Raw genomic sequence first — 26,134 nt, 5'->3', positions numbered from 1 at the left:
TCACCTTTCTTATTTGCAGAACATAGTGCTGGTGGTCCTACCTTTGTTTTGGAGGCATAGATTTTTGAAGCGGTTGGACAAAAACCCAAGACACCACGAAGAACCAAAGATGGACAACCTGTTAGTCCTAAGGGTTGATATTAAGTAATTTCTTTATAAAAAATAAAGAAGTGGGAAAACGATTCAAGAAACAACAGTCTGTTGAATGAAAAGGGTAAGTATTTATTAGCCAGGAAATCTTGGATAGCATGCAGCCGCATGACTTTACTAATTGAAGAATAGTAACTCCGTGGAAGTATAATACGTGCAAAAACAGCACGCGACAACGTTGTGAAGCAGTCTGACGGTCAAGTATTCTGCGGGTTATAAAAAGGGGAATCAATACTGAGAAGGGATTTCTGATCGGACATTGAGATCCCTGAGACTTGGGTGGGTGTTATATGGGAAACTAAGGGTTTTTCCTGGTAAAGCACGGTGAAGTCGATCTGATGTGTGAAGTAACTGATTGTTAGAGCTGGTTTTACGAATGGAAGGAAATGACGGTGAAAAGTAACAACTAAAGGCACAAACTAGCATAAAAATCAAGCTTTATCTTGCAACTTTGTAGGACTATCAATCGGTCTATCATAATGCTACCCTGTACAAAACAACCATTCAACCGTATCTGGACTATGCCAGTTCTGTTTTTATGCTAGTTCTGTTTGGGGTAATTGTTCGATGACAAGTACGAAGACTCTACACAGTTAGAAATATTTTGAACAACCTGTTTAAAATATTAAACAACCGCTGTTTAACCAGGGCACATGAACAACCTTGTTTAAAATGTTAAACAACCAAGGTTGTTTAAAGTTTAAACATTTGCTTGTTCAAAATGTTAAACATCTTTTTAAACAACCACTTTTAAACAACCGATGTTGTTCAAAGTTTATGCATTTGGTTGCTCAAATTTTTAAACATCAAGTTTTAAACAACCTTGGTTGTTCAAAGAGATATGTTGAAAACATGATGGTTGTTCAAGATGGTTGTTTAAAATAACTGGGGTTGTTCAGTATGGTTGTTTAAAATAACTGGGGTTGTTCAAGATGGTTGTTTAAAATAACTGGGGTTCAGTATGGTTGTTTAAAATAACTGGGGTTGTTCAAGATGGTTGGTTAAAATAACTGGGGTTGTTCGAGATGGTTGTTTAAAGTAACTGGGGTTGTTCAAGATGGTTGTTTAAAATAACTGGGGTTGTTCAAGATGGTTGTTTAAAATAACTGGGGTTGTTCAAGATGGTTGTTTAAAATAGCCGGGGTTGTTCAAGATGGTTGTTTAAAATAGCCGGGGTTGTTCAAGATGGTTGTTTAAAATAGCCGGGGTTGTTCAAGATGGTTGTTTAATTAACTGGGGTTGTTCAAGATGGTTGTTTAATTAACTGGGGTTGTTCAAGATGGTTGTTTAAAATAGCCGGGGTTGTTCAAGATGGTTGTTTAAAATAGCCGGGGTTGTTCAAGATGGTTGTTTAAAATAGCCGGGGTTGTTCAAGATGGTTGTTTAATTAACTGGGGTTGTTCGAGATGGTTGTTTAAAATAACTGGGGTTGTTCAAGATGGTTGTTTAAAATAACTGGGGTTGTTCAAGATGGTTGTTTAAAATAACTGGGGTTTTTCAAGATGGTTGTTTAAAATAGCCGGGGTTGTTCAAGATGGTTGTTTAAAATAGCCGGGGTTGTTCAAGATGGTTGTTTAAAATAGCCGGGGTTGTTCAAGATGGTTGTTTAATTAACTGAGGTTGTTCAAGATGGTTGTTTAATTAACTGGGGTTGTTCAAATAACCTGGGTTCAAAGAGATATGTTGAAAACATGATGGTTGTTCAAGATGGTTGTTTAAAATAACTGGGGTTGTTCAGTATGGTTGTTTAAAATAACTGGGGTTGTTCAAGATGGTTGTTTAAAACAACTGGGGTTGTTCAGTATGGTTGTTTAAAATAACTGGGGTTGTTCAAGATGGTTGGTTAAAATAACTGGGGTTGTTCGAGATGGTTGTTTAAAATAACTGGGGTTGTTCGAGATGGTTGTTTAAAATAACTGGGGTTGTTCAAGATGGTTGTTTAAAATAACTGGGGTTGTTCAAGATGGTTGTTTAAAATAGCCGGGGTTGTTCAAAATGGTTGTTTAAAATAGCCGGGGTTGTTCAAGATGGTTGTTTAATTAACTGGGGTTGTTTAAGATGGTTGTTTAATTAACTGGGGTTGTTCAAATAACCTGGGTTCAAAGAGATATGTTGAAAACATGATGGTTGTTCAAGATGGTTGTTTAAAATAACTGGGGTTGTTCAGTATGGTTATTTAAAATAACTGGGGTTGTTCAAGATGGTTGTTTAAAATAACTGGGGTTGTTCAGTATGGTTGTTTAAAATAACTGGGGTTGTTCAAGATGGTTGGTTAAAATAACTGGGGTTGTTCGAGATGGTTGTTTAAAATAACTGGGGTTGTTCAAGATGGTTGTTTAAAATAACTGGGGTTGTTCAAGATGGTTGTTTAAAATAACTGGGGTTGTTCAAGATGGTTGTTTAAAATAGCCGGGGTTGTTCAAGATGGTTGTTTAAAATAGCAGGGGTTGTTCAAGATGGTTGTTTAAAATAGCCGGGGTTGTTCAAGATGGTTGTTTAATTAACTGGGGTTGTTCAAGATGGTTGTTTAATTAACTGGGGTTGTTCAAATAACCTGGGTTCAAAGTTGTGCTTTTCAAAGCATTTACTACAGCAGTGGCACAAAACGTTATCTAAAAGGGAAAAGTCTCAAGTATGTAACACAGAAGTCAGTGACACAGAAATTTAAACTTAATCATCATTGAATGATGAAGGAATAGGAGTAGTTATCGAGAAAGAAGTATATAGGATTTGAGGCATTGCATGGTGGGGTATCAATATATATTTGGTTTGCGGTAACACCATGTGTGTATCTACTTGCCAGGTAGAGTTGTTCTTAAGGAACTGTCTTGCTTTATTCTACTGCCGCGGAGTAGATAATCAGGGGTTCGGGAGACTTCTCAGTTCTCAAAAGAACTGTCCTGCTTTTATAACTATTACCAGGGCGGATGGTATAGAAATTAGACTGGACTACTACTTTAGCTTATAAGATCGTAATAACTGTACTGCCGCGGAGTCAGTTCTGAATTTGTCTCAATGTTTCGACTAGCTTGCTCTGGTCATCGTCAGGAGAATAAAGAGGTAAGAGAAGAGTGGGCTTGTTTATAGGGGTTCAGTGGATCCACTGCAGGTCAATCAATGCTCTGATTGGTTGTGTGGTTGGCGGGCTCAGGGCTATTGTTAGGGTTGCCCATTGTGTGAGAAACCTCTCGGGTGTAGTGAGGCGTGTCAGTAGGTTGGGGGTTGTTAGAGGAGGAGGGTGGTAGGATAGTATGCCAAATGCTGCTGATGAAATAGCCGATATCTTGTGGCACAGTGTCGTGTCTGTATATTTCGATAGCTTCCCTTATGCGCCTTGTATACCAATGTCTCTCAGGTGCTATGATACGAGCCTGATCCCAATCTATGACATGGTCTAAATCGGTGGAGTGTTTGACAATGGCAGATTTGTCATATTCCCCTCTGCGGCCGTGTGCTTTATGTTCTTTTAGCCTAGTAGTTAGGTCTCTATACCTGTCTCGCCAATGTACACTTTACCTCAGGTACAAGGAATTCGATAGACCCCTGCCTGACTGCTAGAGTCATGCTTGTCTTTGTGAGTGTGTAGCTAAATAATTATCCAACTTGTTGCGAGTTCGGTAATAGACCTTGATTTCGGCCTCACAGAGGATCCGTTGAATTTTGTGTGAGGTATGACCAATGTACGGAAGGACCGCAATGGGCATATCTTTGGATTGTGCAGACTGAGAGTTGTGTTTTGAAAGGGACTCTCGTTTGTTTGGTTTATACCCATTCGCTTTTAGCACTGTGTTAAGGTGCTCCAGTTCATTAGGTAAGTGTTCCTTATCACAAATAATGTGTGCCCTTTGAGGTAGGGTCCGGTTCACTGAGGCTTTCACAGATGGAGGATGGAATGACCGAGCGTTGAGGTAGCGGTCTGTATGGGTGGGTTTTCTGTATACGGAGTGTGCTAGAGAACCATCAGTCTCCTTGGAAATGAGTACATCAAGGAAATGTAATGAATCGGATGTCTCAGTTTCCATGGTGAACTGAATGTTAGGGTGTTGGCGGTTAATGTGACTAAGGAAGTCATCAAGGTTATCCAATCCATGTGACCAAATGATGTGACGTGTCATCCACATATCGGAGCCAAAGTTTGGGTTTGAGTCGAGCGGTACCCATCTGTTCAAAATCTTCCATGAAAATGTTCGCTAAGACTGGGGAGATAGGAGACCCCATGGGAGTTCCTAAAGCCTGTCTGTAATATCCATCTCTCCATTGTAAGTATGTGGACTTCACGCATGTCATTAATAGATCATGAATCTGGTCTGGCGTTAGGCTGGTTCGATCGGTTAGAGTTTCATCTTGTTCTAGAACCGCTTTGGTTATTTGGCAAGCTTCATCGGTGGGTACATTAGTGAAAAGAGATTTGACATCAAAACTCACTAATATATCGGATGACTGTAATTCAATTCCCTTGATAATATCGATAAACCCTGCTGAATTGGGTACATGGTGATGTGTTTTGCCCACAAGTGGGTGTAAAAGCTTAGTCAAGTGTTGGGCGAGGTTGTAGGTAGGGGAACCTCGAGAGGAGACAACAGGGCGGAGCGGTTTGTCTGGTTTGTGAATCTTTAGCTGACCAAAGAATCTCGGGCACTTCGAGGCCTAAGGCCTGAGATGTCTGTACAATGGAGTGGATATGGCAGTGCTACGGTTTAGGGAGAGGAGCTTGGCAGCGAGCTTCCTTTCAACTGATGAGAAAGGAGTAATTTTCCACGAATTTGATTTCGAGACCTCGGGTTCAGAACTTGAGGTCTCGAAATCAAGCATCTGGAAAGCACACAACTTGATGTGACAAGGGTGTTTTTTTCTTTTATTATTATCTCGCAACCAATTGAGCTCAAATTTTCAAATGTTTTTGTTACTTTATGATAAATGTTGAGATACACCAAGTGAGAAGACTGGTAATAACAATTGCCAATAGTGTCCATTGTCTTTAAAGGGGATTAGAGGAAAATGCATGAATTTAATGCAGTTTAATGAAATTAGATGATTTCTTGCTAAAACTGGCGGGAAAATCTATATTATAGTAATTCTCATTAAAAAAAAATGGTGTATTTAATTTTGCAGATTCAAGTAGTTTTCGGGTGCAATTGTCATTTTGCCCAATATTGAAGGGCCGCACCAGCTTTGTAAAATCTTTTACTGAAGGAAAGGGTCAATGAACAGTGCCACATAATCAATTTAAGAGTGAAAGGGGGTCAAAGGGTTTGGGGTGGCTGGGATTGGATCCTGAGCTGCCCATCTATGACAAAAGTCAAAAATGTCAAATCATATGACCTCAATCACAATGTCAAACTCTTCTGCCTGGCTTCACGCGCCGACCCCCGTTTCAAACAGAAGGCAGAATATTGGACGGACGATATTTACTCCACTCTATGTGGTGTTTAATATTGACCCTTTCGCTCATCGGCGTGAAGTCGAAAGATGTAGCTAATTTGGTAATCAATTAACTATTGTTTTCTTGTTAGCGCCTTGAACACCCCTTGGGTGGATACGTTTTTGCGCATTGTCTTTACTATTAATAATAATTACAATAAGTGTGTAATAACTGAAGTTCTAATAAATACATTTAAACGATAGCCGTGCCCAGGATGGTTATTCCATACGGCGTATGAATGCGTTAAAGGAACAGAACAGAAAAGTTGCTGGTAGTGTAAGCACTTTATGTAATCCACCAATTATACATAAACTGTCAAACCTGTAGAAGTTTGACATAGATCTAGGCATCTTTTATAATAAACTATTAATGAGTAACAAATTCACAAATGTATTTTCTGTACTTATTCAGGATGACTGTCGTTAAATCGTTTTCTTATATCTTCTTTTTGTTTTACTTTTTTTCGCATTCTTGCAAATATTACTTGAAATTTATCATATTATTTTAATTTTTGAACTGGAAAGGTGCATTGGTTTCATGAATGTTTATCTATTGGTGCGTTCGATTAGCTTCCCGTCTCAACCCCGCGGTGCAAATTATTTTACAATGTAAAAATTCGTATGGTAACTAAGCAAAAATCTAAACCCCAAATTCGCTATGATCAACGTTCGGTTTCCTAAATAGCAAAACCAGATATCCTTCCTGAGAAAGTAGTGAGGATGTTGAGATACACGACAAGAAACGTATAACTTACTCAAGACACCAACTTTTCTCATATCGATCTACCTCCCAAATTCCTCGCCATTTACTTGATGTGCTCAAGAGAAACAGTCTCCTTAAGGCCCTGTCACACCATGGCGTATCGCCTGAACGTATGCCAACGTATGCACAAAATAGTTCGAATATTTTCAAAGTCCAAGAACGTCCAACTTCCCAACGAATTGCATCGCAAATGTCGACATCCGTGATGGAAAGGACGTATCCATAGCGTATCCATAGCGTATTAAATGTACACATAGCGTATGACTAACGCATTGAAAGCGTTTCACGTAACGAAATAACAAATTGTTGACAGCGTATCGCAGCGTATGCAAGCATATGAGTAACGTATTGATGGGTTGGTGCGTTCAGCACGACCGACCATGAAGAAATGAGGATTAGTGATGGCCCTTTTACACCATGGCGTATCGCCTGAACGTAAGCCAACGTATGCGAAATATCGAAAATACGTTGGTGTACGCTGATATAAGTTTGGGGTAAGTTGGGGATACGTCGTTTACGTTAAGAGCACGCTGGGATACGCTGTTAAAATTGTGAACACGTCGAGCCCGCCGATTTGTTTTTGAGCATGTTCAACTTTATCGGCGTACTGAACGTGTGCTTCATACGTTCTGCATAAGTTCCCCGTAAGTTCATGGTACGATAGACATACGTTGACATACGCTGACATACGCTGACATACGTTATATGAACGTTACTCGTAGGTTGGTATACGTTGATGTACGTCTGCTAAAGGGGAAACGTACAGCCAACGTTGTGATAACGAGATGACAACGTATCCGTAGCGTATTGAACATATACATCAGTGCGCAATTTCGAGATAGAGAGTTTCTTTGCAAAATCGTGATCAGAAAAGCGCTCTCGAACCCTTTCAGAATTCACAAGAAAATGCGAGTGTTCATTAGCGCGCGCAGTAAACCGCTCCGTTTGGTGGGAAATGTTTCAACGAAAAAAATTAAAATGAAGAAGGATTATCTTGAGATGTTTTTTCTAAATGAAGATCAAATGTGTTAAACTGTATGCACATTTTAAATAAAAACCTTCGCAAAGTGTGACATGAATAAAACTCCTTTTTGATGAACTCTTCACAGTTGCCGTGACCCTGACTGTTTCCCGTTACTTCGGTGATTATAAAGGATATTTTTAGTATATTGAAGAATTTTGCAGTTTGAAGCTTTGCATGGTGTGGAGAATAAGAGCAACTATAAATATAAATATTAGTAGTAAACTTGCGGGTACAACCATGGGTAAAAACTCTTTTGAAGGAGTGGTGGCTCTGAAAAGAGCCGGTTTGGTCTCGACGTTTCGAACAGTATACTCTGCTCGACTTCATTCTCCTAAAGATGAGCAGAGTATACTGTCGAAACGTCGAGACCAAACCGGCTCTTTTCAGAGCCACCACTCATTTAAAAGAGTTTTTACCCATGGTTTTACCCGCAAGTTTGCTATTCATATTTATATTTATGGTTGCTCTTAATTTTGCAGTTGTTAGGTTTTTAAATTTTTACTGCGGGAAAACGGGGAACACATTTTTTTTTGCGTCGGAAAAGGGGCAAACTTAAAAAAAGAAACGAGGATGAGTTACTCAAGGGACCCACTATACTGAACCCCCCCCCCCCCCCCTCCATAAGTTCATAAAACGCCGAATGCTCGCTGGCTGTACGGCACATACGCTAGATGTACTGTAGAACACAATATGTACGTTATCACTACGTTGGCTGTACGTTTCCCGGTAGCCGACGTTATACCAACCAACCGGTAGCCAACGTATACCAACCAACGAGTAACGTTCCTATAACGTATTCCAGCGTATATCAACGTATGTCAACGTATGTCTAACGTACCATGAACTTACGGGGAACTTATGCAGAACGTATGAAGCACACGTTCAGTACGCCGATAAATTTTGAACATGCTCAAAAATATTTCGCGGGCTCGACGTGTTCAAAATTTTAACAGCGTATCCCAGCGTGCTCTTAACGTAAACGACGTATCCCCAACTTACCCCAAACTTATATCAGCGTACACCAACCAATTTCCGATATTTCGCATACGTTGGCTTACGTTCAGGCGATACGCCATGGTGTGACAGGGCCTTTAGATTCAGAGGTAAACGAGCGGGTCTTCGTGTGAATGGATCTGAACATATCTTGGATGAGCATTTTACAATTCCTACTTTGAATGTCACCAGACCAGAAAACACTATTGTAAAATCACGTGGAATTGACAGATCTGTGCTGATCAATATCCAAACGACACAGCCAACAAATTTCCTTCCTACTGTGATGCTTTTTAACGCCCGTTCGCTTGGCAATAAAATTGGTGATTTGGAATCCAGACTTTCATCATGACAACAGTGTCCATATAATTGGAGTTACAGAGACTTGGTTTTCCACAACCAATCCTGCTTCTGCCCATCAACTCCCGCTTTTTCAGCTGTTTGCTCGGGATCGTGGTGATCGCAAGGGAGGAGGGGTTGCCTTGTACTTTCATCAAGATATTAACGCCAGGGAAGTTTTTAACAACCATGTTCCTTCCCACGTGGCTGCACCTGAGATCATCAAGTGCGGTTCGACTAACTCGAGACATCTATGTCTGTATTCTGTATTCACCCCCTCGATCGCAATACAAAGATGAGCTAAGTGGCCATATTGTTGCAATTGTTGATCTTGTTACTATGACTACTCACAATGCATCAGTAATGGTAATGGGAGATTTCAACGACTTATTCACCGGTGTGCTCGAACAACAAACTATATTGAAGCAAGTGGTGAATGAGTCAACTAGAGGTGATGCAGTACTTGATAAGATATTAACTGATCTGAGCAATGACTACCATGAACCTGAAATCAAAGCGCCTATCGCTAACAGTGACTATGCTGTCGTCCTTTATCAACCACTGAAAACAGTTCCAATTAAAAACTCCTGCAGAGTTTCATACCGGCCTTTTCGAGACTCCTCCATTCGTACATTTGAACGGTGGATAACGCAAATGGACTGGTCAGAGCTATACGACACGAATGACCCGGACACCATGGTGGAGAGTTTTCAAGAAACCATCGACGTCAAGTATAGACAATGTTTTGAACTTGTGACTGTTAAACGTAGATCTAATGACAAGCCATGGTTTAATAATGAACTACGCAGGTCAATTATTCAGCGTGACGTTTCTTTCAAACAATGTCCAGTTACCTATAAAAAGCTGCGTAACAAAATTCATAGAATGATTAAGTCAGCCAAAACTAATTTTTATGATCAAAAGATTTCGCATTTAAAACAATCTGAACCAGGAAAATGGCACAAACAAATTCGTAACTTGGTTGGTTTAAAGAAGCAGTCATCCTCCCTTATATTTGATGACAAAACGAATCTTGATATGGCTAATGAATTAAATGCACATTTTGCTTTGATCTGTTCAGGTCTTCCGCCGTTGTGTGCAGAGACATTGGGCCGGATAAATAAAAACTAGCAATTACTTATCAAGTTAAAGGTTCAGCATTAGCAAGCAGACTGAAAAGTAAAAGATCAGGCATGAACATTTTGCTCGCTGGATTACCTTTCACTTATAGACATATAAATAAAAACGACATTTTACTAACATACTGTAGCAATTACTTGTATTTTTACAAGCTACTGCATGAGGAGCTTGAGATTTTACTTACACAACAGTGTTGCATATATGGCTCGGTATCGGGTCAGTATTTAAGGGTTATTTTTCCCTTGGCCTAATGATCCAACTTCAAATGTTACTTATAAATTTGTTGTGTACTTTAATTGCTCTAAAAGAACCAATCTCTGGAGCGCTGGCGTGGAGAGGCTGGCTGTTTCCTCTTAGCCACTGCTGCCATCAAAAACTTGACTAAGTGGAAACTACCCCACCTGCATTTCAGTTAATCGCTATTGATCAGTGAGTCCATGCCTCTATTGTTGTACTCCTGAATACCCCGCTATTGTGCTTTTCTCCGACCACTTACTAATCCGTTCAAGTAAATGGTGTTTTTCCAGTAAAAGGTTATTTATAGAGATTTGAGCAAATTCTCATGCCTGATCTTAAACTTATCGACATTTTGTTAATGCTGGCCTTTATACGGCCCAGTATCTTGTGAAACTATCAGATAATAGTAAAATGTCGGTTTTATTTACATCTCAATAAGAAGAGTCCCTCAAGCATTGATTTTAACTACTAGTTCGACCAATTACTAGCAATATTAAGCCTTACTTTTATTTATAAGGATTTAAGTAAAAGACTAGTAAAAGCAAATGCTAGTTTTTATTTATCTGGCCCATTGTCATCGTATCTACCGTCACAATTCCCGCCGCCTACAATTTATCGCTATCAGGTCTATAAGCATTTATGTCAACTCAATGCGTCTAAAACCACTCACCAAAATGATTGTCCGATTCGACTACTAAAAGAATTTGCCTATGAAATATCAGAGCCATTAACTCATATTTTTAATTCCTGCCTTAATTCTGGTTGTTTTCCAACCAAATGGAAAGATGCTTGTGTGTGTCCTATGCCTAAAATCACCAAGGTTACCAGTTTTGATCATTTACGGCCAATTTCTATAACTCCAATTATGGCAAGAAATTTTTGAAGGGTTTTTAGCTGATTGGATGATGAATGACATAAGACATATTATTGATCCAAAGCAGTTTGGTAACCTGAAAGGTAGTTCAGTTTCGCATTATCTTGTTGACATGATGGATACAATACATAAGAACATTGATAAGGGTGGAACATCAGTCAACTTGTGTACTTTTGATTTTAGCAAAGCTTTTGATCATGTCAATCATACAACTGTTGTTGAAAAATTAATACAATTGGAAGTTAATCCAGCCATCCTCCCCACCATATGTAGTTTTCTTACAGGTCGAACTCAAAGTGTTCGGTATCATGGTGCAATCTCAACCCCACTGAGACTGACATGTGGTGTCCCACAGGGCACAAAGTTGGGACCAATCCTCTTTTTGGCCATAATCAATGATGCTGCCAATGATATCCAACATCGATGGAAGTATGTCGATGATCTCAGTGTGGTTGAGATTGTTCCCAGAGGTGAACAGTCAAACTTACAATCTGGTGTTAATGCACTTGTGCATTGGTGTGATGTTAATGATATGAAACTGAATCCTTCCAAATGTAAGGTAATGCAGATTTCTTTTCTAAGAAATCCGGTTTCATCCATTCAGCTGCATGTCAATGGTGTGCAACTTGAAGCTGTCTCATCACTGAAGCTTCTTGGGATTACCATTCAAAATAATCTCAAATGGGACCAACAAGTACAACAGATTGTCAGTATGGCTTCACGACGACTTTACATACTCAGTAAATTAAAGAAAAATCAAGTTCAAGCCAATGACCTCATTGTTATTTGTAAACTATACATTCGCCCATTACTCGAATCCGGTGTTGCAGTGTGGTCATCGGGAATCACTGAAATACAAGCTTATAATATTAAAAAAGTTCAGAAAAGGGCTTTGCGTATTATTGCTTATCCGAATATTTTGTCTTATCTTGATCACTTGAGTTTTTTTTAGACTTGAATCATTGAATGAAAGGCGTAAACACCTAGTTCTTAAATTTGCCAAATCTCTGCTCACTTCTGATAATCATCGCCATCTCCTCCCCCCAGAACGTAAATCTAATTATTTGTCAGAGCATACTTTAAGAAACACCAGGCAACTAGAACACCTTCAGATATAAACTCAAAGATACAAACTCGCCAGTCCCCTCAATGCTCTAGATGCTCAACTCAATCAGTTCATGATAACAGCTCCATTTCATTTCCTATGTGTGTCCAAATCTCCCTTGCCTCCAGAATGTTGCTGTTTGTTTTAAACTCCCTTTTGTTTTGTTTTTCACTTTGTGTCCACAAATCCCACCCCTTCCTGTCTATGGATGTTCTTCCCAATTCCTGTTTGTCTGTTTAACTCTAGTAATATTTGTAATTTATTTTATTGTATTGTATTATCATATCAACTTGTACATAACTATATTTTTGATGTAATTTTATTGTTAACCAAATGCCATTAGTCTTTGACTTTTTATTTGGTGTTGTATTTTTTATATGAAAATAAACCAGTTTTGAATTGAATTGAATTGAATTGAATGTTCATCGTCCTTTGCGTTGTTGAACCAATACCCCCCCCCCCCCAAAAAAAAAAGGGTTATTTTCTAGTCATTAATGACGAATCTTAGCTGTTGTAAGGAGATGACTAACAGGCTAATACATTTTTGGACAAAAATTTGAGAATTTTCACAGCTAGATTGCCTTGCACCTGCCAGAAGGAAACTTAAATGTTTCTGAAACTAATTGTCTTTGGCTATTGGAGGGCCATTGATGTTGTTCGTTACCTACTGCAATAGCTGTGCGCAGCATCTACTGTATTATGTGCGGGATGTCAGCTATTTGACGTCTGGTTCGCCACTTCAATGTAAGCAGATAGACAGTGCAGTGTTAACCTGTTTACACTGTTCATAATATGTTTAATTGGTTTCGTGGGTCTTAATAATGTACATTCATAAATACCTCAGACAGTCTCGCTATTGCTATTGGTGGAGAGCGCGTATCTGTATTGTTGAGCCGGCAAAAAAAAAATGTCTAAAGACACATCACACCAGCTTTGCGCATTGTGTGGATGGGATGGCTTAATTTTCGAAGTGCTTAGCGAGAGTTTCTTTGAAGATATCTAATGAGTTGCTGGAAATCACACTACCGGGTAAGGCGTTCCAGTCTTTGATGGTGGCCGGAAAAAAAACTGTTGCCGTAGATTTTGGTTGAGTGACGAAGTTGATGAAATTGGAGATTGTGTTTTCTGGAGGGTCGAGTGGAATGTTGAGCAAAGTCTTGAAGAGGGATTTCAACTAAGTTATTGACGAGTTTGTAAAACATAGCTAGTCTTCTAGCTTTCCTTCTTATTTCTAGTGGTTTCCAGCTAAGTTCTTCTAGTATACTGGTGACTGTACCTGGCGTTCTACTGTAATTATTTGTGGTGAAGCGAGCTGCTTGTCTTTGAATTCTTTCCAGGGCTTGACAGTTCTTTTTACTATGTGGGTCCCAGGCTGCTGTGGCATACTCTAGGATGGGACGAACCAAGCTTGTGTAGGCTAGCGATTTTACATGAACAGGGCATTTGTTGAGGTTTCTTTGGCGTCACGTGGGGGTGTTTAAACCTTTGATAATGACCAGTATTTATAACCGGTTGTGAGCGGATACTCCGCGCTAGTCTTGGTGCAAGACGTTTCTTGTTACGGGCGATGCGGGCGCTGCCGGTGAGTTGGCCGCGCTGTGTGTGAAAGGAAAACGAGAACGTATTGAACCAAGACTATACGCGCACGAACGGAGCCGGAAACTGTCGGAAATAGGCGTCTTAGTCGTAACAATGCAACACACGGACGTCGTACATGTACATACAGAGCTCAAGCAGGTCGGAAACGGATAAGTTTTACAGAGTTTCTTACTTTATTACGCCTTTTAACCAAAAAGGCATTTAAGAATTGGAATAAAAGAGTACTGACTCGTTCTTTCACGGCCGTTTAAAACCTTGCATGGTCGTTGCCGTATGATAAAGGCCCTCGCCTTCGGCTCCCGGCCCTTTATCACACGGCAACGACCCTGCCGGTTCTAAACGGCCGTGAAAGAACTCGTCGCTACACTTTTATTCCCTTATTCAATTAATGTGTACTCACTTGTATATAATTGCTGTGGTTTCAAACATTTTTACATAGCTGCTTTGTCATTAAATTGCTTAAAGATGCTTTGTCAGATTTTTGGCCCCAAACATTAAAGATTGATTTTTTTTTTTTAGTGAATGGTATTTCAAAGAGTATCACCCGCTCTAACGAAACAAAGTTTAACTTTTACTTTTAATGGTCAGGAACCATGACAAAAATTTAAAACGTTTCTTGTAAAACACATAAGAATTGGTCACGTGATATATTGTCGGGATCCCGACAAAAACTAATTTTGAGCACTTTAATTCACTGCTACTAATAATTGGCGGTCTTTTTTCGAGCAATGGCTCAAATGAAAGCTTGTAACTTTCTCGACCCCCATCAAAATACCTATTGAATTTTAAATCAAAATTTTTGGGTCAAATCGGCCAAAAATCTGACATAGCATCTTTAATATTTTTAAATAATCGTATTGTTGTCTAATTCTAGCCTACACTGGGCATATCAATGTTTTTTATGGAGCTGACAAACTGGTGTATTTGCATATTGCGGAAAATTCAAGTTGTTTTAATTGAATTGAATTGGGTTCGTCTACGTAGACTCCAAATGGCAACCCAATTCAGCCAGTTTAAAGGAACACGTTGCCTTGGATCGGTCGAGTTGGTCTTTGAAAAGCGTTTGTAACCGTTTTTTATAAAATGCATATGGGTAGAAAGATGTTGTAAAAGTAGAATACAATGATCCACACAAACATGCCTCGAAATTGCGTGGTTTTCCTTTTACCTTGTCGACTAACACGTCGGCCATTTATGGGGGTCAAAATTTTGACTCCCATAAATGGCCGACCATGTTAGTTCGCACAGTAGAAGGAAAACCACGCAATTTCGAGGCAAACTTGTGTGGATCATTGTATTCTACTTTTAAAACATCTTTCCAACCATATGCATTTTATAAAAAACGGTTACAAACGCTTTTGTTTTGACCAACTCGTCCGATCCAAGGCAACGTGTTCCTTTAAAGTCACCCGGAAGTGGTATTTTTTCAAAATAAAGCTTTTGTCACTAATATATGTGTTTTGATGAGTGTAATGTGAATAAACAGTTAACTAAGGTTTTTAAAAAATTAGTTCTTATGTTATTTACAAATTTAAGAGTAGGCTCCGACCTGAGAGGGCGCTGTTCGTGACGTCAATCGAGGCAGACTTTGCCTGCAATGCGTAGTAAACACACTTGCAAAGTACATGTACGGTCCATGTCGTGAGTTTGTACAATTCAGTAAAGATTTGTTTGCATTTTTCCGGCAATGCCGACCAGGTGTATTGCTGCTGAATGCAGAAAACACTTTTTTTTAAACGTTCAAACTCACGACTTGGACGTACATGCAGTTTGCACGTGTGTTTACTATACGCCTTGCAGGCAAAGTCTGCCTCGATTGACGTCTCAAAAGGGGTAGGCGGAGTCAGCCCCCCAAACAAGTATATATTTTTTAAACAAATAAATTGTGGAAATTAATTACTAAAAAAAATGTTTTATTGTTCATAAGCATATACTCTAAATGTTTGAAAGAAAAAAAATCTATTTCCAGCCGTCGATTTCACCAAACTCTTCCTCACTTAGGAATCATCTTAGGACTTAGGACGGGTTCAGTTCTGTATCTAAGTACGTAGGACGAATTGAACCCATCCTAAGTTAGAACGGTTACTCGTCCCAACTCGAGTTAGGATTAATCCTAGCGTTTCGTGAAATCGGCTGCAGGTGACTTTAAGAAACACTATGTTTGGGCACTAAAAGCTGATTTATAAGAAACATCCTCAATATGCCTCCAGAAAATACCAGTAAATAATTATGTTAGAAAAGTTAAACAATGTTTGAGTCTAAAGGTATGATTTCGATATAACATTAAGAAGAGCCACTGCGCATGAAAACATTATTGTTGAAAGAAAATCGCGTATGAAGTTAAGCCATTATAACATTTTCGTTCGTTTTGTTCGCTATGAGCATTTTCTATACAGTTCTGATAACATGATAATTATATCCTTTTTTTCCGGCGCCTTACAGAATTTAACCTCTTTTTGAAATGAACATATACACAACATTGCATTTGGTCTGTGTGAAACCCATTGTGTATAAATATACATTCATAAATACCCCAGACAGTTTCTTTACTCCTATTGGTGGAGAACGCGTCACGTGGGTGTTTAAACGGTCGATAATGACCAGCTGGAGCTGTTCATAACCGGCTGATTTCCGCGTGTCTGGCGCACGCGTACGCCAATATTATCACGCGGAACGCGCAATTCATAGCTATGAGTAACGGCGCGTAATATTTTTCTATGCGTGCGCGTAATCTATTTTTAAGCGCGCGCGAGTACACACAACCCACGCGCATAAAACCGATTCTTCACCAAGTTTTGAAAAAAATACTTCAAACCTCGAATTTTCAATTGTCAAAGTGTCTATAATTGTATTTTTAACGTTTTCTAACAAAAGGGCATTTATAAATGAGAGAACTAGTGACTCGTTTTATCGTTGCCGTGCGATAAAAGCCCTCGCCTTCGGCTCGGGCCTTTATCACACGGCATCGACCCTGGCCGTTAAAGAACTCGGACGTCGCTACCCTTTTATTCCCTTATTTTTTTTTATCTGTCGGTTGTAACGGAAGAGCTTCATAAAAACAATGATATGATATGGCAAAGTGCACTGAGGCACTTTCTAAAGCAATTAATAATAAACAGGTGGAATAAAAATGCCGCGAGGCGGTGGGGGCGGAGCTTCGATTTCCAACCCCAGCATAAATTGTTCCACTTCCTCGTCGCTGTCAAAGATGTGGCCTGCTGGGGTTGAAATACCGCTGTGAAGGGCTCGAGTCATGTTGTGGCTTATTGCAGCGTACTGCGTAGGAGGTTCGGTTCGTATCGGTGGTGCGTTCGGAGGGTGATGACGTGTGTGCTGCAGATCAGCGTAGACCAATTCGCCTGGACGGGTAACCTAATGAATCGGGGAGAACACAATAACCGTGTTAGCTAAACACATTATCATTGAGTTTCGTTTCCCCACATGCGAGTAAAAACTGAAATTCATAAAGGTTTAAATGGTCATCTAGTTCAGTATGCTGAATCAAACGAAATTCAGTTGTAAACAAAAATGAATAAACAATTAAAAGTAAACAATTTGAACAAAAACACATACAAAACCCCAGAATAGACTGAACAATATTAACGTGGATAAATAAAAACACATAAATCTTAAACCTTTTCGCAAATACTCGGGCGCGCGCTCAATTCTTGGAATTAGGTGCATTGTGGTCTAGCTGGTGATCAAATTATCCATAACTTTCCCACAATGCACCTCATTCAACAGTCTGCGCTTGCGCAATGGTGTTTGCGAAAATGTCTATGTTAACACAATTTAGGAGATTGTGTTTAACGTTAAAACAAATGTGTTGGATTAGTATCAACGTATCAGTTTCTCTGGCCAAAATTACTGCCGAGGTAAAAAATGTGTTTGAGCACGAAACCTTTTTGGGTTGGTACTTGATGGCTGTTGCACCCCGCGTCACACCGGTGAAGGGAGCTGCTGACACCTGAGGGCGCTTTTGGCGGTTGATTGAAGTGTACATCACACCATTCCCTGCGTCAGACAATATTCAAGTCGTTGAAGAGAAATAAAACGAATTTAAAACGACACACAAAACCTACTTTAAAGGTTATTGTGACTCAAACCAATGCAGTCTCCATTATAGGAATTATGGCCAAAATGAAAGTAAAGAAATTGTTAAGAAAATACAATTTGTTTAACTGTTATAAACTGCTGAACTTTTTGCCATAGCAGTGTCATACTCAATAAGACATTGGATAAACACCCTGCTTGGTCAAAATGTCATGTCATGGACTACATAATATCCAATAACATTAGGAATTCAAATTGTTCTGTCTGAAGGATCTGCTCACTCGGCTTTTTAATTTTCAATTGTATACACGCATCAATTTATTTTCAAAATGAGAGTTCAAATAAATCTATCGAAACTGTCCCGGCTTCCATTTTGTTTAAAAAGTGAAAGAGCAAGCAACGAACTTATATATGATGTAAAATGTAAGCAACGCGACCGGTGCTTCCTTTTATACTCCTTGCACTTTAACGTTTTTCTTTGAGCTTTGATGTGCAAGACCAAAAGCTAAATTATCACTGCCTCGATGGAAACAGAAAGCCCGACAAGCCAATGTAGACATAAGTAACGCATTTCGTTCTGCCTGATTGAATGGCACGTTTTGATGCAGTCAAACCGGACTGTTGAAATTATGTGAAGAATACGCTTAAAGGAAAATTGTACAGTATGCGTATTGCCCAAATTAACAGTATGCGTATGGCCCAACTCAGACCAATGACAATACTATAATTAAGTACTTAATTAAATTCTACAATTGTTTTTGCACACAATGTTCATACTTACCACTATCGTAATGTTGTATAACTTTGTGGTTGTCGATAAGCGACGAAGGCGGTGACGCAGATAGACTTGCATCTCTAGCTCCGGTGTTTGCATGTGATGTGTCCGCTTCTGGAGGCAGATAATTATACACACATTAACGGGGAAAATGCAAAAGAGGTGTCCTAAAGCAAGACACTTAACCATTGCTTTGTCCTTCGGTGGGACGTTAAGCCGTTGGTTCCGTGTGTTGTGTAAACGCACTTAAAGGAACCCAGTGCACTTTGTAATAAGGGAAGTGGTTCGCACCGGTGTTCCTGGCTGGGTTGGCAGCATATTGCGCCACTACACCTTGTAAACCATTTGATAATGCGAAGGATTAGGTCTCAAAATTCAAACCTCGTCCCATTCACCTTGCAAGATGTACTTAGCGCTTTGTATTTTTGGGGAAAATAATAATAATAATAATATCGAAGTCTTATATAGCGCACGTATGTACCAAACAAGGTACTCAAGGCGCTGAGTATATACAAACTTTCAGAACGATAGGTTATTGCAGTGATGAATTCTGAGACCCAATTATTTAGCACCTTTTAAGGGTTTACAAGGTGCTACGGCGCATTAAGCAGCCACAACCAGGAACACCGGGGCGAACCCCTTCTCTTTTCGATAAGTGCACTGGGTTCTTTTACATGCGTTACACAACACATGGGATCAACGGCTTTACGTCCCATCCAAAGGACAAAGCAATGGTTAAGTGTCTTGCTCAAGGACACAGTGTCACGGCTGGGGATTCGAACCCACACTCTGCTGATCAGAAACACCAGAGTTCGAATTCGGTGCTCTTAACCGCTCGGCCACGACGCTTCCAAAGGCGCTTTATAAATATAGTTATTATTATTACAAGAGCATACACAAAACAATTATTACCAAAAGCTGTTACATTGATAGACATTTACTTCGTTGAAATTTTATTTGTATTTTTAAAAACATGCTGCACTTTAATAAAGCTCATTTCCTTTGAAACTAAAATCATATTTTACCTTCTTCTCTGCTCGGTTGATTTAGTGCAATCGAATTCGCATTTCCTTGTGAGTGACCCCGTCTGAAAGTCACAGGAGCTGAGCTCACAGCATTTCTGGTCAAAACAAAACATATATATATATATATATGATCTAATTATTTCGTTAAACAATTTACCGGTGATAATTCCCTTTGCATTTGATTTTTTTGACATTTGATTATGAAATTAATAAAGCCACAAAAGTACCCTCTACTGTAAACTTTAAAATAAAATCAGTGTTAGTGTTAGATTTCGGCGGGAACACACAAACGTAATGGGAAAAATCCCAATAGCTGTCGTGATATGAAGTATCAACTCTAGGGGACTATGTTAAACTTGAATACTACTTACGTTTGGCTTTTAGGGATCGCTGAATAACCTAAAATAAAATAGAGTCGTGCAATATTAAATTAGTCTAATTGTATTTTTATTGGGTGAGCGGTTATTGATTGAACACGTATGCACAAAATGACACAAACTATGTTTTGAAATGTCGCATAATTCAACCTGCCCTACAAAGGAATATAACCAAAGCTTGTTTTACAAATATTAATTCACTTTCTATTGATGTTTTAATGTGTGATCTATTTTCAGTATACCGTAAAAACCCTGATGTTATAAACATTAACATGAATGACATTGATACAATTAATAAATAAACCATTTTATAAAAACCGTGTGTGATTGGTAATGGTCAGGTGAACAAAAAAACTACAAAATAAAATAAACTTAATGGTGAACTAATACCATTTAAATCTGCACAGATGTTTTTTTTTTTTTTTTTTTTTTAATGCTTGCCTTATTTGAAAACAAATCAACAACAGCAACAACGGCAAAATTGATGTTGTCCCATCTGTAACAGTTGACGACAATTAAAACGTAGCTTCACGTCGAGTAGTGGTTTTCCGGCCACCAAATTGTTTAAGGGGTATTTGTCATTTTGCTAATAATGTAAAAATTCTCGAGATTCTGGAAGTTTCAAACTTGAAAACAAACACTTACGTTTTTGATGTAGCCTTAATGCAACGACTATCAATCCGATTGCGATCACTGACAGTCCAGAGGCTGATAACACTATGATCAAATCCAAACCAATTGAAGAAGTAGTCTCAAATCCTTGACGCAAATAAATAATAATAATAATACAAATGTATACCGGGCTTAACGTTTCTAAGCGCATGGTGCTGGTGTCTGAAGAATATAGTAAACCAGGGCAATAGCACCAAATACAAAAAACAATATACATGTATAAACAGATTAAGCATAACAAAACAGGAATAAACATACATTATAAACAAAATATTGTCATTCTAGCGTACACGATGGAAAACCTTTAACAAGGTTAGGACTAAATCCAAGTATTGCGGCTACACATTTTGATCTTCTGGAAGCAGTCGCAAATTAATAAAGAAATTCAAAAACGGGAAATATTTGAAATATGTTAACCCACCTTGTGTTGTTTTCAAGGTTAAGCTTTTCAAATTCGTCGATCCCCCGTCGCTTATGTAGTTTGTTGCAGCCGTCGGTGATGGTTTAGCTAACAATGTATAAGAAGTTTAGAGTAATCACTAACACCATAAACAAATATCTCAGGCATTTTTATTGAGATGAACATCTAGCATCAGGCTCGGTAGATGTTGGTAGTATCTGCTCACAACCGGTTATACACTCGCAAATGGCTCATTATCAGTCATTTTACCAAGGGCTTGTTATCATCACAGCTTTGGAAGCCTTTGGAAGGTACACGGGATGGGGTTTGGAAGCTAATGGGCGAGCTTCATAGCAATGCCGTGGGTCTTCAGCGAGCCATCCATGAAAATCAGCTAGAGGTGAAAGGCGGCTAAACTATTCAACTTGTTAAGGTGAGTATTGTTTGAAGCTTTGCATTGTGTGGAGAAATAAGAAGAAACTATAAATAAATAGTAAACTTGCGGGTACAACCATGTGTAAATCTCTTAGGGTGAGTGTTGGCTCTGAAAAGAGCCGGTTGGGTCTCGACGTTTCGAACAGTATACTCTGCTCGTTAAGGTGAAGTATTCATAACGCCTGTGCAACATCCCTGCCTTCGATTTCACAAAACTCTTCCTAACTTAAGACTAATCTTAGTACTTAGGACGAGTCCCAACCCTGCACTGTAGCATGCAGACCTTAAGATTAATCCTAAGTCGAGATAAGACGAGTCCTAACTCTTTGTGAAATCGAAGGCAGATGCTTTGCGATTTCCCAAAACCTACTATAAATCACAACTATCCATATTAGAACTGAACTTATGCACACAGGCGGGGATTTGAGATGCAAAATATTGCCATTGCAACTTGCATATATCTTTATCACGGTGTGGCCATCTTGATTTTACTCCATTCCAACTCATTGTAACCAAACTGTGGCTTGACGAAATAATAGTCTGGTGCCATGTTTGCGCAATAAATGTTAGCATTCATTACTGTTATATGTTAGCATTCATTACTGCTATTGGAAACAGGGAACATGACCAAAATTGTGACAGCGTGATAATGGTCCATTTGAGTGTCGTGTAGAGACAAACCGACCTTATATTCCAGACTGTTAATAATCCGATCTTAGTTAGTAACTTTGAAAACTTACACGCAATGACGATTTTTGTAGAAATGTTGTTGGACTGGTTGTAGAAGGAGTCATAGACGTCGCATTGGTACCTTCCTTCGTCCTTCAAGCTCAAGTTTAGAATCGTAAGATTGCAGCTCGTCTTGCCGTGAAGAACCGCGTACTTTCTAGTCTGGTCGACGGAATAAAGAACCTCGTCTGATGGATTGCACGACTGCAGTATGGTGTTGTTGAGTGACCACTCAAAGGTGAAACTTCTTTGATCAGTTGTGCCGCTGTCGATCACGGAGCACGGCAATGAAACACCCTCACCTTCTCCAGAAGTAAGAATGTTTTCTGCCTGAACACCAAAATTAGCTTTAAAAAAAAACCGTTTATAATTAAAAACGACGTTCCAAGTGAGAGACCAAACTCTTTGGTATGCCGCCATTCAACAATAGTTATGTGACCACGCCATACATTTTATTTGAAGGTTCCATTGTCGTAAATTTAAATAATATAGAGGTACACACTTACCTTTTTGAACTTTAAGATGTGTCATGTTTGAGTACCTGCCGACTAATCCATTCACTGTACACCGAACCATGGCTTCATCTGCAAGGCCTATTTCCAATATTGTTAGATTGCCATTGTCTGGATTAAACTCCACAGTCTTGTTCTTGAACGAAACCACTCTACCACACCGTGCAATTTCATCACCTGATATCCATTGGAGTGTTAAACCGTGTCGCTCATCACACGGTGGAATCAATGTACCATTGGCATACCGAGCCTTGCATTCTAATTCTACGTCTTCACCTTCAAAAACTGTGACGACTGGTGGCATGTCTATCGTGATGATCCCAGAAGATATGACACCTATTCAATACAAAGAACAATATTGAACCCAATAATTGAAGAATGATTCAACAATGTTTTACCAGGTGAACATTCTTGTTTTTCGACACTCCTGATTTTTAGGTAGCTGTCTAAAATAAACACGTTGTAGTTATATTAATTTCTTCATGCGCGATATTTCAGTTTATCTTGAAACCACTATACGCTTGTAGCCTTGTCCAAACTCTTTACGCAAGCACCGGCCCGCTTTGAATTCACAAACTGCATACTAGATACTATACTGCACGGTACCTTTCATTCATTCATTATTGGTTTATTATTTTAAAAACAAATTCCCATGGCGACCGGAGGTCGAATTACAGGAAAATGAACAGAGATTAAAAATAAGAAAAAAATCACACTATATTACACATTATTGCAGTTAAGAAAAAATTGGTTAAGGAGAGACAAATAATTATTTACAATGTATAAAACAAATTGTTCTAAAAGTTGCGGGGAAAAAAACCTGGATAAAAAACATAACAGTAACAGTAACAGTATTTGAAACCGTGGGGTCGAAGCATGTTTTTTTTCGAGGTTTTTGTACCTCGTGCAAACGAAGCTCGATTCGGCCTCGTTGTACGAGGTTGAAGCCTCGAAAAACCATGCTTCGACCCCACGGATCAAGTACTGTTGTGTACCGTAGAGTAGTATATATCCAGTTCCTAAAGAGCGTAAAGAGCCTTGGACAAGGCTACTAGTACTTCGCTTTACGGGTTTTACTTCTGTCGACTTACCTTGAACAATGTTTCCAATAATTAACAAGACTGCGAACCTCTGGGTAAGGCTTCCTTCCATCTTTTGAACAATATATTAGTACGTGTGAAGATGTTGGCGAATAACAGTTTAACAGACAAAGACGCTGCACTTTGAATCAAGTAAAGTTCTATCGCTGGAACTGTGACGGGGTCCGAATGATTATAACCAGTAGCAGTGCAACTTCCTATTAAATATTTTCCTCAAATCAGCTATGTTGGTGATTTTTGGTCGATTGCAAACAATGAATGGGCGTGTGTTGTTTTAGCAAGCACTGATACAGTTTTTACGTTTTGCAACCAAGTTCACTTTCTTGTTTGTATAAGTAAAACGACTTTCAATCTTCTCACGAAGTGTTTTAAGTGTCTTCCTTTTAACTTTTAAACAATTACTTCTGCCCAAAAATCAACAGTTTTTTTCAGGCGCAGAGGGAGAAAGAAAGTTTCGCTTTCTTTCCTGTTAAATACTGGATATACAGAAAAAGGGTAACACCCCCTTGTTATTGTAAAACCATTTGATATCCGGTTTGATATTACAGTGTTCTGTTAATTATTGTGAACACCTAATTTTAACTGTACTTGACATGACACTTATGAGCCGATGGTAAATCTATTTAATACAAGGATGTAAATACTTAATTTGTTTCGTGTCATTCAACATTTTACATATTATTTGCGAAAAAAAAACAGCTATTTGTAATAAAAGTATTATGCTTACGTATAGTCAGGTGGCTTAGCGAAATTACAGTTACGCGGCGGACAAAAGCACAATTTTTGGCACAGGGCTCCCTATAAGGGTCTATTAATTAATATTAGCCGAGGAGCCCTCCGGAATTTTTGTTATTTGTTATGTAAATCAGAAAATTTCAAAATGGCAGCCAAATATGACACAATATCATTTTTCTTGAGTCCTGGAAGTCATAAAAACCTCAAGGTGGTTGCTAAAAGTGACTTACAGGTAGTTGGACAATAAAGGAGTACTAAAAAAAAATTTGTTGCTTGTTTAATATTGCAGATACTCAACTTTCAATCACCACCCCCCCCCCCCCCCCCCAGTTCAACCCGATCAAATCTCACCCTCTTAGGGGCGGATCCAAACATTCTGAAGACAGGGGTTTTTTTGCCTATCAGTTTTTAGTCTCACATAATCGTAATGCTCATCATACACAGATTATAGCCCCCATTTACAGGATATAATATAATTGTTTATCATAATAATATAGGTTTTCTCGGTCAAATTCGGCAAATGAGCAGTCAATTTAATTTTCATGCGTTCGAATTAAAGCTGTTTTGCTTTTCCAGTTGTCACTGCGTTTCAAATTCAGAATTCGGCCATTCAATTTCGTTTTGGGTCGAGTCAAATTCCTTAAGCACTCTGTTCAATTTAGCGTAGCGTCATTCTTTTTCGTGACACACACGCCTCAAGAAGCGTCTGCGAATTTGAATGCTGCTTTGATGAATTGTTAAATTGAATGATTATTTTGTTAATTCGAATGACGCAACTTTACATATGACTAATCCCAAAACGAAATCGAATGACCCTTTTGAGTAGCATTCGATTTTGCGCGAAATAGAATAGCTTGGTGGTTAAATTGGCTGCTCTTTTTCCGAAATTGACCGAGAAAACCTATAGTAATAACAACAACTGTTTGTAAAGCGCCAATATACCAACTATGTAGTTGTAACAATGTTTTATTTTATTTATATTTATTGTTTTCTTCTGGTTTTGTGGTGGAGTGGGAGGTCGATCATCCCCCGATCATGGACATTAGTAGTTGCGCACATCATTCATACTTGACAAAGTTATCTTTCTCTGCATGTATCCGAGCCCACAAGGTGCATAATTCGGCTACCATATCACCTATGCACATGCGACCTAAGAAATAATCCAAGGAGGATTGCCCATTCATCTGATGGCATTTGAGAGGCTGACAATCTGTGGCTGGGAGATCTCCTCTGTTGGGAGGCCCTGATCATTCTGCTGGAAGTTCTCCAGGATATCTCTAACATTAATTTCGAGAAGGCATTCTTCTTGAAGTTGCTTCAGCAGCCAGTATCTGGTCCTAAGAGAAGTTTTATTTGGGTGGATCACCTCGGACCAATCAAAACACAGATGTGGAAAGCTTTTACTTTCATTCGTTTGCGTGCAGTGTGCACATGTGTAGCCTATCTAATCCCCTTTCATATTCACCTTTCACCAACTACTTGCATTTCATAACGCACTGCATGCTGGGAAAGTGCAGCTGCCATTTATCGCCTCGAACCAATCAAAACACAGTATCTAATGTATCGTTGTAGCCAATGGCATAACTATACATGCAGTTGTGTGAAACCGATGCTAATCAATCAGGACAGGTGCGTGTAAATTTCGGGATTACATCTGCGTGTTACCAAAAAGCAAT

At 39.0% G+C, this 26,134-nt stretch overlaps 2 protein-coding genes and 1 pseudogene across 8 annotated transcripts in view; 1 reads left to right on the top strand and 2 right to left on the bottom strand.

Moving 5' to 3' along the window:
* LOC139951757 (uncharacterized) overlaps positions 1 to 5,953 on the top strand; it is a 49,709-nt gene extending 43,756 nt beyond the window's left edge. For all 7 annotated transcript variants that reach the window (XM_071950830.1, XM_071950831.1, XM_071950832.1 and 4 more), the window contains one exon: positions 20 to 5,953. In XM_071950830.1, coding sequence (XP_071806931.1) covers positions 20 to 148 — 129 coding nt within the window. In that variant the 3' untranslated portion in view covers positions 149 to 5,953. The remainder of the gene's footprint in view (positions 1 to 19) is intronic.
* The window catches only part of LOC139951838 (uncharacterized), a 102,750-nt gene that overhangs the window by 54,083 nt on the left and 22,533 nt on the right, over positions 1 to 26,134 (bottom strand). The window contains exon 13 of the mRNA XM_071950906.1: positions 22,618 to 22,959. Coding sequence (XP_071807007.1) covers positions 22,618 to 22,959 — 342 coding nt within the window. The remainder of the gene's footprint in view (positions 1 to 22,617; positions 22,960 to 26,134) is intronic.
* On the bottom strand, positions 3,261 to 4,271 carry LOC139951761 (uncharacterized; annotated as a pseudogene).

Source organism: Asterias amurensis, chromosome 19, assembly GCF_032118995.1.
Source record: "Asterias amurensis chromosome 19, ASM3211899v1".
Taxonomy (NCBI): Eukaryota; Metazoa; Echinodermata; class Asteroidea; order Forcipulatida; family Asteriidae; genus Asterias; species Asterias amurensis.
Note: the sequence above shows the minus strand (reverse complement) of the source record. Positions and strands in the feature narration are given on the sequence as shown.